Source organism: Semicossyphus pulcher, unplaced genomic scaffold, assembly GCF_022749685.1.
Source record: "Semicossyphus pulcher isolate SPU_LCO1_2020_fin unplaced genomic scaffold, fSemPul1.0.p SCAF_25, whole genome shotgun sequence".
Taxonomy (NCBI): domain Eukaryota; kingdom Metazoa; phylum Chordata; class Actinopteri; order Labriformes; family Labridae; genus Semicossyphus; species Semicossyphus pulcher.
The window spans coordinates 8,385,389-8,397,095 of NW_027211699.1; the positions used below are offsets into that span (position 1 = coordinate 8,385,389).

At 43.2% G+C, this 11,707-nt stretch overlaps 2 protein-coding genes across 2 annotated transcripts; both read right to left on the minus strand.

Annotated features, from left to right (window-relative positions):
- Positions 1–2,053: 2,053 nt before the first annotated feature.
- rpsa (ribosomal protein SA) lies at positions 2,054–4,592 on the minus strand. The gene is made up of 8 exons (XM_069676302.1): positions 4,550–4,592; positions 3,807–3,977; positions 3,605–3,723; positions 3,077–3,322; positions 2,675–2,803; positions 2,412–2,571; positions 2,289–2,312; positions 2,054–2,194 (listed from the first exon to the last, which is right to left on the minus strand). Exons 2-8 carry the CDS (start codon positions 3,937–3,939, stop codon positions 2,100–2,102), a joined length of 906 nt encoding a protein of 301 aa, XP_069532403.1. The 5' UTR covers positions 3,940–3,977; positions 4,550–4,592; the 3' UTR covers positions 2,054–2,099.
- Positions 4,593–8,403: 3,811 nt separating this feature from the next.
- On the minus strand, positions 8,404–11,257 carry LOC138604288 (mitochondrial glycine transporter A-like). The gene is made up of 7 exons (XM_069676183.1): positions 11,235–11,257; positions 10,428–10,552; positions 10,024–10,108; positions 9,741–9,920; positions 9,427–9,595; positions 8,726–8,886; positions 8,404–8,636 (listed from the first exon to the last, which is right to left on the minus strand). Exons 1-7 carry the CDS (start codon positions 11,247–11,249, stop codon positions 8,514–8,516), a joined length of 858 nt encoding a protein of 285 aa, XP_069532284.1. The 5' UTR covers positions 11,250–11,257; the 3' UTR covers positions 8,404–8,513.
- Between the last annotated feature and the right edge of the window lie 450 nt (positions 11,258–11,707).

Below are 11,707 nucleotides of genomic sequence, written 5' to 3' on the forward strand. Positions count from 1 at the left end.
AAGTTGACCAGGGCAGAGTGTGTACAACATTCAATAGAATCAAAACCTCTGAACATTATTTTGGGGTTATTGGTATATTGTACCAAGCAAGAAATTCTGAGTAGTTGTACAGCAGTCCTTATTAAATAGTTGGCTCACTTGTATTGGGTGTTTCAGTCAAAAAAGTATCAGGGACTTTTGGAGCTACTTTTGAATGAATGAAAAGGTTCCTCCAGCCAATTGTTGTCCGTGTTTTCACAAAGGACTAAAAACATGTAAATAATAGTCAAATGAAGATGCGTCCCACCTATTTTTCAGCTCAGGAATTAATTACACCTGTTGTACGTATTGCTTTTTATATTTTTATTGCCTATTTTTTATCTTATTCTATTTAAGTCTTTTACTTATTTTTGTTGTAGTTCTGTGTTAAGTGTTCTGCACCAAAATCACCAAAACAAAGTCCTTGTATTTGTAAACCTACCCCGATTCTGATTCTGCAAATCAGTCTGCCAATATGCACAAAGACACAACTGTATTACACCATTTCTCAGAGATACGTTGATCCACTCTTTACCTGTTTTCACTGAGTCGTCCTTTGACTCCTAAATATTCCTGAGTAGAAATTATACCAGATTATACCACATCACTTTCTTTTCACCCTGCTTGCTAAAAAACGCACAAAAGAAAAGGTCCTCAATTAGGCTGATATATAGTAGTCCCTCAGGCATCGAAGTGCACGAATATACAGCAACTGGAGAGTCTGACACCCTGTCCTTGATTTATTTTTCTTTAGTTAAATGTATTATAATAATATAACCCATTACTTTGGCACCCATTCAATAAGAAGAGTCTGCTTCACATAGTCTAACCCCTTCATTTATATATTGTACAGTATATTGTGTATATATACATATATATATATATGTGTGTATATATATTTACACACAAACAGCATATCTAAAAATTAGTGAGAAGGCAATTAGAGAACTTTATTGGTAAGTTTTCATTTTAGCTTGTCAAGTAATTACAGAAAATAAATATTCACATTTGTTTTTTCTGCTGATCTGTATATTAACCCCTTTCAATAAGCTGCTGATAACACGCACATGTTTATTACTGCAGATCCGTTCTCTTCGGCCTCCCTCTCAAGTCCCTCCATAAACTTCAGGGGTCCAGAACTCTGCTGCTCGCATCATCACCAGAACCCCCTCCATTAATCACATCACTCCTGTCCTTTGGCAGCTTCACTGGCTCACCGTCAAACATCGCATCGATTTCAAGACTGTGCTCCTCTTTGAACTCCTGCACATCGACACACCCACCCGCACTCTCAGGTCTTCTTCCATTCACCTCACTGCACCACTCGCCCGCCTGATCACCATGGGGTCTAGACCCTTCAGGAACCCCACCCCACCCGACATCCATAACATTGACTGTTTTGAAATCCCAGCTCAAAAAGTTTTTTAAACTTTCTTATTCAGTCTGATCCCTCACACTAACCCCTGCACATGATTTTATACACTGTAAGTTTGTCTTTTATTGTTGCATTGTTTTTAGTTTAACTCTGCTGTGTAAGGTGACCATGAGTGCTTTGAGAGGCACCTATAGACAAAAATGTATTCTGGTCAAGTTCAATAGCTACTCAATTAATGCTTTATTCCACCACGTGCACAGAGCTTATCCCCAACATACAGAGCATGGTGTTTTATAAAAGCCCACCCAACATTTTAGCAACCATGTTCAGCACTCCAGGTAAAAAATATGGGTATTCAATGTGGAATAAACAGAAGCCCAGTCATATCTTAACCCTTTAATATAGTTTTAACCAAAACTGCAGATCTTCCATAAGTGGTTATTTTAAGACAACTTTACCTTAATTCTCATTAGTGTAGTAGCGGTAGTATTGAGGGACACTGGCTTTGTATTTTGCTGAATTAAGTTCGTTTTCATTCATCCAAGTGTTAGCCTCCACTGGCTTTATCGAATTGTCTTCAGCTGTATTATATGCTGAGACAGATGAAAGCCTACAGGGACCTGAAGTAATAAAAACAAATGAATCAAGAGAACAACAAAGTCCAAGTGTAAAAAAACACTGTTTTATTGTTGCCGTAGTCAATGACTTAAGACCAATCAGCAGTGGCGCCACCCCAGTCAGAAGCCTGGGCAGTGGGGGCGGTGGACCAGTCCTCGGTGGCTGGCTGAGTACTCCAGTCCTCTGCAAGAAACCCAAGCACACACACAGCAATGAGTAAAAATACTTACATGTTGATAGTTTTGAGATTTTATAAACTCATCAGAAAATACCTCACCTGTTTTCACAGGAGCAGCAGTAGCTGGAAAAAGAAGGAGTTAAAAGTTAATAACATTTCCGAACATCAAACTGCTATTTTAAATTTCAGTTCCGTCAGTCAAAACAAAAGTAGGGAACTTACGTGCAGGGAACTGCTGGATGGGCACAGATGGAACAGCCACACCCTCAGACCAGTCGGCCACCTCCGGCTGAGTGAACTCAGCGGCAGGAGCGCTCCATTCACCCTGGAACTCCTCCTTTCCAACAGCCTTCTCAGCTGCGGCCTGCTCCTCCTTCTCAATCTGCATGGACAACATGTATCAGTGTGTGCAAGCCAACTCATGTAAGCAATATACATTACCTCAAAGCCACTGTACAACTTTGAAAGTAAGCAACATATCTTACCTCCTCAGGGTCCCTGTAGAAGTACAGATCGGGCATGACCTCCCATGGGTGCTCCCTGGAGATGGTTCCTCTCATCCTGAGAACCTCACGGGCCAACATCCACCACATCAGACCAACAGAGTGGTGACCCTGTATGTTAAGAAATGTACCTTGTAGTTTCATAATAACAAAAGGAATGAAGATCTATAACAGTTTGGCTTTTTGTGGCAAGACTTCTACCTCCACCCCCTCTGGTTCAGAGAGTGGATGTAAGAAGGCCAAGCACGTTAATTTAGCACACATCCTACACCCAACACTGCACAGACAGGATAGCGCCGGGCTCTAACGGTGTGCAACATGTTCAGAGTTACTGAAACAATAACACTAATTTAAGTCAGTACTCTATTACTCAGTACATCTCACCTTGTTGTTGCAGGGGATGGCAATGTCCACGTATCTCAGTGGGGAGTCGGTGTTGCACAGGGCGATGGTGGGGATGTTGACGTAGGAAGCCTCAGTCAGTGGCTGATGATCAGCACGAGGATCTGTCACAATCAGGAGGCGGGGCTCCCTGAAAGCTGCCTGGATCTGATTGGTGAATGTACCAGGGGTGAAGCGACCGTGGAAGGTGGTGGCACCAGTAGAAGAGGCGAACTTCAGCACAGCTCTCTAAAGAGGACAGAAAAAAACAAGTTAAACTCAAGTAATCAGTAAAGCCTGATTGTGTTTAGTTTGCTAGTTTGAACTGTGGCTCAGGTCACTATCAAACCCCAGTCATGGGACAGCAGTCCTAATGGTGTTAGCGAAAACCCGGCCAAATCACTCTTGCACACTTCCGACACCAGAACACCGACATCAGTGCCCGGCTTTAACAGAGTGCTTATCACAAGTCCCACTGTGTAACAACAATCATTACAGCATTTCAGCACATTAGACACCAGTTCTGTTTACCTGTCCAGTGTTCCTGGAGGAGATGACGCACACATCAGCTGGGTTTTCAATGGCAACAATGGCCCTGGCAGCCAGCAGCAGCTTCTCCCAGGTCTTCTTCAGGTTGATGATGTACACACCTGATGATTGAAGGACAGGCATGAACATATATACTTTTTATAATCTGTAAAACCATGTTAAATGAGACCTTTCCACTACTTACCGTCGCTTTTTCTCTTGTAGACGTACTGCTCCATCTGGAAGTCCAAGTTGGTACCTCCCAGATGGGTTCCTGCTGCCAGGAACTTCAGCACATCCTCCTCCTTCATTTGAAGGACATCTAGACCTCCGGACATCGTGACCGCTTTCCCTGCGTTACGAGTGAGTGGGAGAGCTGGGGAAAGGATGAGTTATAAGTTTATTTGAATAATGACTGAATTATGACACATCGGAGAAATAATGACATGCATATTAATTGTTCAACAGACTTATTGGTCAGAGGTCAGGGTTTATAGTTTGCAGGAGGCTGAAGCTGATTAAGCGTCAGCGTGTTGCAAAAAGAGACCCGGCATGCTAACAGGCATCAGCTCAAGGCATCCGGGATTCACACGGCCTGTCAAACTTCTAAACCACACTAAACTCACAGACTACACCTATTTGATCTTACTGTTACGTTTCAAAGCAGTTTTATGATTGTATTTCACGTTGGTAAGCAGCGACTGTAAAGTCTGGTCAGTATTTCTAGTCAGGCAGGAGGAGAACACCGTGATGAGAGCGCGTGTACATTGCTACCAAGTTAGCTTTGAACATTAGCATGATCGACTTATGGATAATTTAACACTATAAAGACAAGACAGGCACTATTTTAACTTCCCTGTCGCGTGCTTAATGGACGTTCTATCGATGCCGAGTGTTTTTGGTGTCATTTAAAAAATTATTAACAAAATACAAGTAGAAAAAACTCACCACGAAACAACGCCGTATGGAAATCTGACCACACGGTGAAAAAGAGGGCGCTGGGAGGAAGTGACGTAGTATAAATACCGAATTTCTAAGCTTGTGATTGGTCCGTTAATGTCAAAAGGGCGGATGTACTTTCACGATTTTGCCACTAGGTGGAGTCATATTCTAGGTGCTGTAATAACGGTACAGGAGGTAACCAGAGGTCGGAGCACGGCTCGGGTGAGTCTCCCATATTAAGACAATGGCGATGGAAAGACCATATTAAGACAATGCTGAGACGCTGACTTCTCGGTGAAAGACTGACCTCTGTCGCAACTATATTTGCTGGAGATAAAGAGTCCCTGGCAAAGGGGACATACCAGTACGCAATGACACAGCGAGTTGAGAAATAATTGAAAAGAAACATGTTTAATGTGGACAAGTTGTTTATTATACTGCTGTCCTGAAATGACTGTCAGTAACTTACATTGACCCAGGAATTGTACAAGCACAACGCATGGGCGTAAAAGTTTAGACTATTTCCATCTTATGCTCTATTTTTTCTCCCATCTTCTCAGAGGTTAATAATGTACTTTTTACCTCAACATGACCTAAATATTTTTAATTCTGCAGGTTTGTATGAGTTGTACAAAATAGAATCAAAGAAATAAATTAATAAAATATTATAGATCAAGATAAAACTTTATGGATCCTAAGGCTGAAGTTCACCACCTACCCTTGCCTGCAGTAGACCTATTTATAGTTGTTAAATAAGCCCTACATTTACCACCTTCAACATTAAGGTAATAAAACACATCACTGCATCAATAAGTATAATCCAATGATTTATGATCTAATGACATAAATTGTTCTGAAAAGAGCCTTTCTGCCCAACGAGTACTTTAAGTTGTCATTTTAGTATCTTAAGTACATTTTGACACTTTTATGAATGCAGGACATTTTACTTCTAACAGAGTATCTCCACCCTGTGGAGCTTCTCCTTTTACCTTCAGTTTTTAGATTTGAACTGATCAATGAAACTTGCAGGCAGATCAGATGGTTGACGGGAAACGATGTGTTGATTTAAAACTGACGTTTGGATGACAATCAAGGTCAGTTGATGCTTTCGATCTTACAAATAAGGTTAAGGAGAAGTGGGCAGGTGTTTCATGTGGTGCAATAACATGTTTTGGAGTTGTTTCCAGGAAATATCCAGGCTGTCAACACATACAGAGTCCTTTCAGGCAGTACCTGCATTTTTATGCTACAGTGGTTACTGCGACACTATTTTACACTCTGTGTTTAATCCCATATTAAATGATTTACCAATCAGAAGTGAGAAAAGGCATTGTTGATGTCTATATTCTTTTTCTTTTTCTCATTTTTTCCCTGATATTTTCACACACGCCTCAGACAAACTTTAAGAAACAAAGTTTGTTTACTTGGTTTTATCCTCTTTTTGATGTTACTACTACCTGTTTGTATTTGATATTACTTTGGAGTGTTGTTGGGTATTATCTAACTCTTGTCATACTTTTTGTACTATTACTTGTCTTGTTCCATCTGTGTGTTTATGATTTTAGTGCTTTTGTTAGGTAATGTCTCGCCCTTGTCACATCCTACTACTTCACGTCTCCACCTTTGTTGCAATAAAGGATACAAAAGATAACAGGAAAATTAGAGGAACAAATCTTTATAAAGTTTATTAGTCATGTATTTTCTGTCAGTAGCTGACTTTTATTTATAATTAACCCGCCTGGTACATCAGATGAATCATCCTTAATGTCTTTAGCGTGACTCTCTGTGTTCTCGTTCCCTATTTGCTGTTATGTCACCTCCTCTGCTGCTTATCTCTGCGTCCCCGCGCTCTGATACTTTGGCCTTTATGCTCCGACTGTCTGCTGGAATATGCTGAGCGATATGCCTTTGTAATCTCGTCTAAGTGCGCCCCCTTGCTGAACCATCAATTAATATCCTTTACAGTAAGTGAGGGAGAGGTGACAAAGTTCTGGAGTTTGTAGGAGACAATGTTTCTGTCAGTGGCTTTAATTTGATTTAATCTGATTCCCACCGCTGCTCCTTGACATGTAAAAGCCCCAAAGTGTCTGTGACCGCTTATTTCTGGTTTCTGCACACAAGTAGGACACAGATAAATGCTGGGTTGAGATAAGATTGATAATAAGTCTGCTGGGTCAGGCATGCAGTACGTCATGCAGAGACGGAGCTGCTGTGTCTCCATGGCAGCATCTCTGAGGTCAGCCAGGCTTCAAGCAAAGAGGTTCCACAGGTTCCACAGAAAATTAAGTGCACACAAACATTAAGAAGCCACATCGATTCACTGGACAGCGTTTTATTTTCTTATAAAGGCAGAGCACATGAACGATGGTAAACATCTTTGCGTGAAAATACAAAAACTAACAACAGAAATCTGACAGATTAATTTACTGCGTTTCTACAAGCAGATTATTTTCTTTAACAAAAAATATAATATAAATAAGTGTTACAGGGTTACAAGCCTCTCCAGGTGTTAAACTGTGCCATGACGGACCTGCAGGGGGTCAAAGTGCATCACAGAAGTCTGAGCTGAATGTGGGACACTCGAGTAATGACGGATTTCAACACTGCAGCTTTTTACAGGTTCAACCACTGTGGGAACCAGAGACACCAGCACTCCCACTGAGGCATTCTAACACAAGGAAAATCTCAGTTAATGACTGATTATTAAATGCAATAAAAAAATCAACATTTTTCTTACAACTTTAGTGCAATACAAAACATCAATGCCTCTTAATTTGAAATACTTCCTTCAGAGTTACAGAGCTCGGACACTGACTCCTAACTGACAGGCGAGAACCTTTGCTCTGATTCAGCGTCTAGTGAAGCAGCTGATTCGCTGCTCAAAGCATGCTGGGTTACCTGGCGACGTGGACGAGGCTGGCGGTGCAACAAGAGGGCGAGAACGATTCAGAAAGTCGAATTAGGGGCGCCGGTTTAGTTCAGCGGTTAAATCGAGCGTCCCACACACAGAGGCCACGGTCCTCGACGCGGTTACCCCGGGTTTGACTCCCACCCTCGGCTCTTTGCCACGTGTCATCTCCCACTCTCTCCTCCTCTGTTTCCGACACTATCCACCTCTTCATCTCGATAAAGGCATAAAAAAATCAACTTAAAAAAAAGAAAGTCAACTTTCTGAGCAGCTGGAGAGTTAGACTGATGTCAGTTGTACTGTAGTTAATATTCATATTAAACGTATTTTTTGCTGAGTTAGAATAATGTTGTTCATGTTTCATTCACATTTGTTTAAACTACAAAGCTGCTCAGCGACTAGCTGTCATTTCACCCAGAATCTGCTGCACAGCGTCCACTTTTAAGCAGCTTTCCCCTCATATTGTCATAATCATCCATCCTACAGATCATTTAGTTTCATATTGTAGATTTCTCATTAATAAAACACTCTTGGGACGCTGGTCCTCGTCGCACTGATCTTCGGTCTGCTGATCATTTGGTGCACGTCATCCCCCGCTCTCTACTCCCCACATTTCCTGTCTATGTTCAGCTGTCCTATCAATAAAGGCAAAAGCCCTTGTGTGGAGGTGTTGGATTAATGAGACTCCTTCATTGCTCCCTACAAGCGACCAGCGGAGCAGGGTGGATGGGAGTTTAGATGAATTGGTGGCCTGCAGTAAGCGAGCTCCGTCATGAAGCTCAGACAGAAATCCTGCTGCTGAAGTTCTGTTATGTTTCAGCAAAGCGCATTTCATTTAGCAAACTCTCCACAGCTCGTTTGTGCGTGTTAGTCATGTTAGACAACAAGTGTAAGCTCTCTTCTCAGAGTCTGCATCACATTCTGCAGTGGAATAATTTAAGTCACTGAAAGCCTTTGACCTCTTCTGAGCAGAACATCGTCTCCTCTGTCGCTCCTCCTTCCTGTCTTCCTTCTGTCACTTGACTTTTCTTTCTTCCGCAAGCTTCACATCGACTCTCCCCTTCAAGACTTGAGTCCCACACGAGCCATCATCTGCTCGTACACTGTCCACGCCATGGCGGCCATCATGGTCCTCCTCAGGGCGCGTGGAACCGCCCCCCTGAAGAAGCCCTGCAGCCTCTGTTCCTGCGAGGAGGACGAGATGTTAGAACGAGGACAGCCGGAAGGCAGAGCAGCAGCTAAACAAGCAAGAACGCATGTTGGGACATAGTTACCATGTAGATGATTCTGACAGCTTCTGCTGTCCTGAGCTGTGGATTCACCTGGACGTGAGTTTTAACCACGTCAGCCGGCTGAGTGATCAGAGAGGCCAGAATACCCGCCAGGATCCCGCAGCTGAAGTTAGCCAGCGGGGCCGAGGAAGACGAGCTGATCTCTGTAAGGGAGACAGACAGACGGGATCTTTAACAATCAGCCGTTTAGATTTTTTTATATAAAAAATACACACAAACAAAAAGGACATAAAGACGAAGAGTTTCTGCTTTTTTGTGTCCTTTAACTGCGGTTTTCTTTCTGAACAACTAGCCGAGTCGCAGCCTCAGATTATCAAGCAAGGCCAGTTAATCATTATTTACTCCTGGGCCTCTTCAGACAAAAGGTAACTGTACTTTCTCTTTTAGTGCACCTGGACTCTGGAGCGGCCTGCCAGAGGAAATACGGCGGGAAAATCAGTCTCATCTTTTTAATCCCTCCTAAAAACACACTTTATAAACGGGCTTTAATGTAAATAAGCCTTTAGTTTCATTGTATACTTTTACTTTAGCCAACAGGTTTTTTTATTCTCTGACAGGTGCTGTTTTTACCTTTACTTCACACTTATTACCCATCATAACTTTGTTGTTCTATTTCTATGAAAAGTTTTATATTATTATTATAGATGCAGCTTTTAGTGCGTGACCTCTGGATGTATGCTCACCCCTGGGCAGAGAGGCCTTGGCCTGGCTGTAGAACATGACGTAGATACCAGAGAAAGGGACGTCTCTGAGCAGAGTGGCCATCAGCCCGGAGAACAGAGCGGCGGGACCTTCAGTCCGACACACGCTGCGCAGAGCCCCGGTCACGCTCCCGTAACTGTACCTGCCACACTGAAACACCACATCACACATTTAGTTTCACACTCACCTTTGTAAACACGCCTGGTTAAAGCCACAGAAATCGGATACTCAAATAATCTTTGTTTGCACTCTCCGGACCGTCACCTCCACACACGGCACAACATCTCGTGCTTACTTCAAAGCGAGTCTTGATGACGGTGACCGGCAGCATGAAGACCCCCGCCACCGTCCGGGCCCCTCCTCCCAGCAGCACGGCCTCCATGGCCCCCGGGCTGCCTTCCTGGAGGAAGTGCTGCTTCAGGGAGTAGTAGGTGCTGAAGTAGATCCCCACGCCTGGGATGGTCCGAACAAACGACTGGAGGGGCAGGTGGAGGAGAGAGCGGAGTTAGATTAGAGAAAACCTGCAGAGTAATTATTAATGACGAGGACTTTCATGGAGGATGAAGATGTTGTCTCACCGGTGAGATTCCTTTCCACAGTCCCAGCAGCTTCTCTTTTCGCACCACGCTCAGGAGCACAGTCACCATCCCCACTCTGCTCGAGCTGGATGAAAGAAATATACTGCAGGTGAGATTCAAGGTTTCAGGGCTATGCCCCTGGCAAATCTCAAAGTGCGTACGAGCTCTGATGCTGCCTTTTTAGCCCCACATTGCACCCTCTCAGTGAGTCCGTTAATCTGCAAAATTGATAGTGAAACTAGCGACGTTTAGTCCAGCCCCCCCGCCCACTAAATGTTCAAAAACAAGCATGGATGGAGAAGGGAAGAAAAAAGCAACAGACAGCAGGACTGCGCACATGCACGCACAAAATGCAAGCTTGAGATAGTGACAACAACCCTCTGCGTCCACGTGCACGGACTCACCCAGGCTGCACGCTGCTCTGTAGCGTCTGCAGACGCGTCTTCACGAGGTCGAGGGGCTGGAAGAGCAGCGTGGAGCAGGTCCCACTGAGGGAGCCGCACATGAAGGCTTTGAGCGCCGGATGAGCCTGAAGAGAGAGAGACACAACCAAGAGGACGTTTAAGAGGGAGAAGCTAATTTAATTTACAGCGTTGTTAAAAGGTTTCCACACTCAGACTGAAAGCATCAAGACTTTCAACACTTTGTCACTTACAGTAGATGTGGCAGTGTCAGTCATTAGTCATAATATGGTTAGATGCTGTCCTAGTGAAAACAAGGCACCTTTAAAGAAGATTTGTGTTCAGTTTTATTTTGAAAAGACACTTCCTGGTTCCCTGGGTTTCTACTAGATCAGGAAAAATGACCAATAAAGCTTTGATACAATACAATCTTTACTAACCCTTCTGTTAATTAATGTTACTAATTGTTGTATAAATCAGCTGTGATGTAACAACACATATCTGCAGCGCTACAACCTGCTCTGCGGTCATGTCAGACCGGAGTGTAAAGCAGGTCACCAGCGGTTATCTCTCTGACATGATGCCCTGACCTCCAGACGTGCTCAAAGCTCATTTAGTTTTCACACCAGAAAAATTAAAGCACAGTCAGGCTGGGGCTGTCAACATTTGGGATGCTACAATACAGTTCAACACCACTTTAAAACGATACCATCTCGTTCGATAGCATCGAAAGGTACCAAACCTTTAAAATAACAACTGATCTATACAGTCAGATCCCGAGAGGGATTATTAAAGTTCACCAAAACTCACCAGTGACAGCTCCATAGATCTGCAGGACAAAGAGCGTCTTCTGTCACTCTGCTGCTGTCCAACCTAAAACACCTGCAAACCTGAGAGGAGAGAAAACGAGAAGAGACCTTATAGTGACAGTCTGTCTTACAGATGACGACTGAGCGTGTGCAGTCCTGCTGTCTGTATTTGACAATTACAATTAAAAAGACCATCTGACTGAAACAGTGTGTTTCCTATTTGCGATCACCCGACAGACGACACACAGCTCTTCATTAAGTTACCAGAGATCAGTGTCCGTCTGCTGCACGAGTTTCACATGAGTTTGAACATCATGAACTGGTTGATTTGATTATATAATTGTGTCACGCATATATAATAAGCCCCGTCTTAAAACAGGCTTACTAGACTCTACCAAAGAAGACACATAGATTACAGAAGTAATGTTAAAGAAATGAACCATCCTGATGTTTTTCCAAGTTGTAGAAACAAAA

Coding starts and splice junctions, on each gene's coding strand:
- rpsa (XM_069676302.1), bottom strand. CDS start 3,939: ATGTCCGGAGGTCTAGATGTCCTTCAAATGAAGGAGGAGGATGTGCTG. Junction 2,572..2,674: donor TCTACAGGGACCCTGAGGAG/GTAAGATATGTT, acceptor TTGTCCATGCAG/ATTGAGAAGGAGGAGCAGGC. Junction 2,195..2,288: donor TGCTGCTCCTGTGAAAACAG/GTGAGGTATTTT, acceptor GGTTTCTTGCAG/AGGACTGGAGTACTCAGCCA.
- LOC138604288 (XM_069676183.1), bottom strand. Junction 9,921..10,023: donor TGTGGAAAGGAATCTCACCG/GTGAGACAACAT, acceptor CTGCCCCTCCAG/TCGTTTGTTCGGACCATCCC. Junction 9,596..9,740: donor TCATCAAGACTCGCTTTGAA/GTAAGCACGAGA, acceptor GTGGTGTTTCAG/TGTGGCAGGTACAGTTACGG.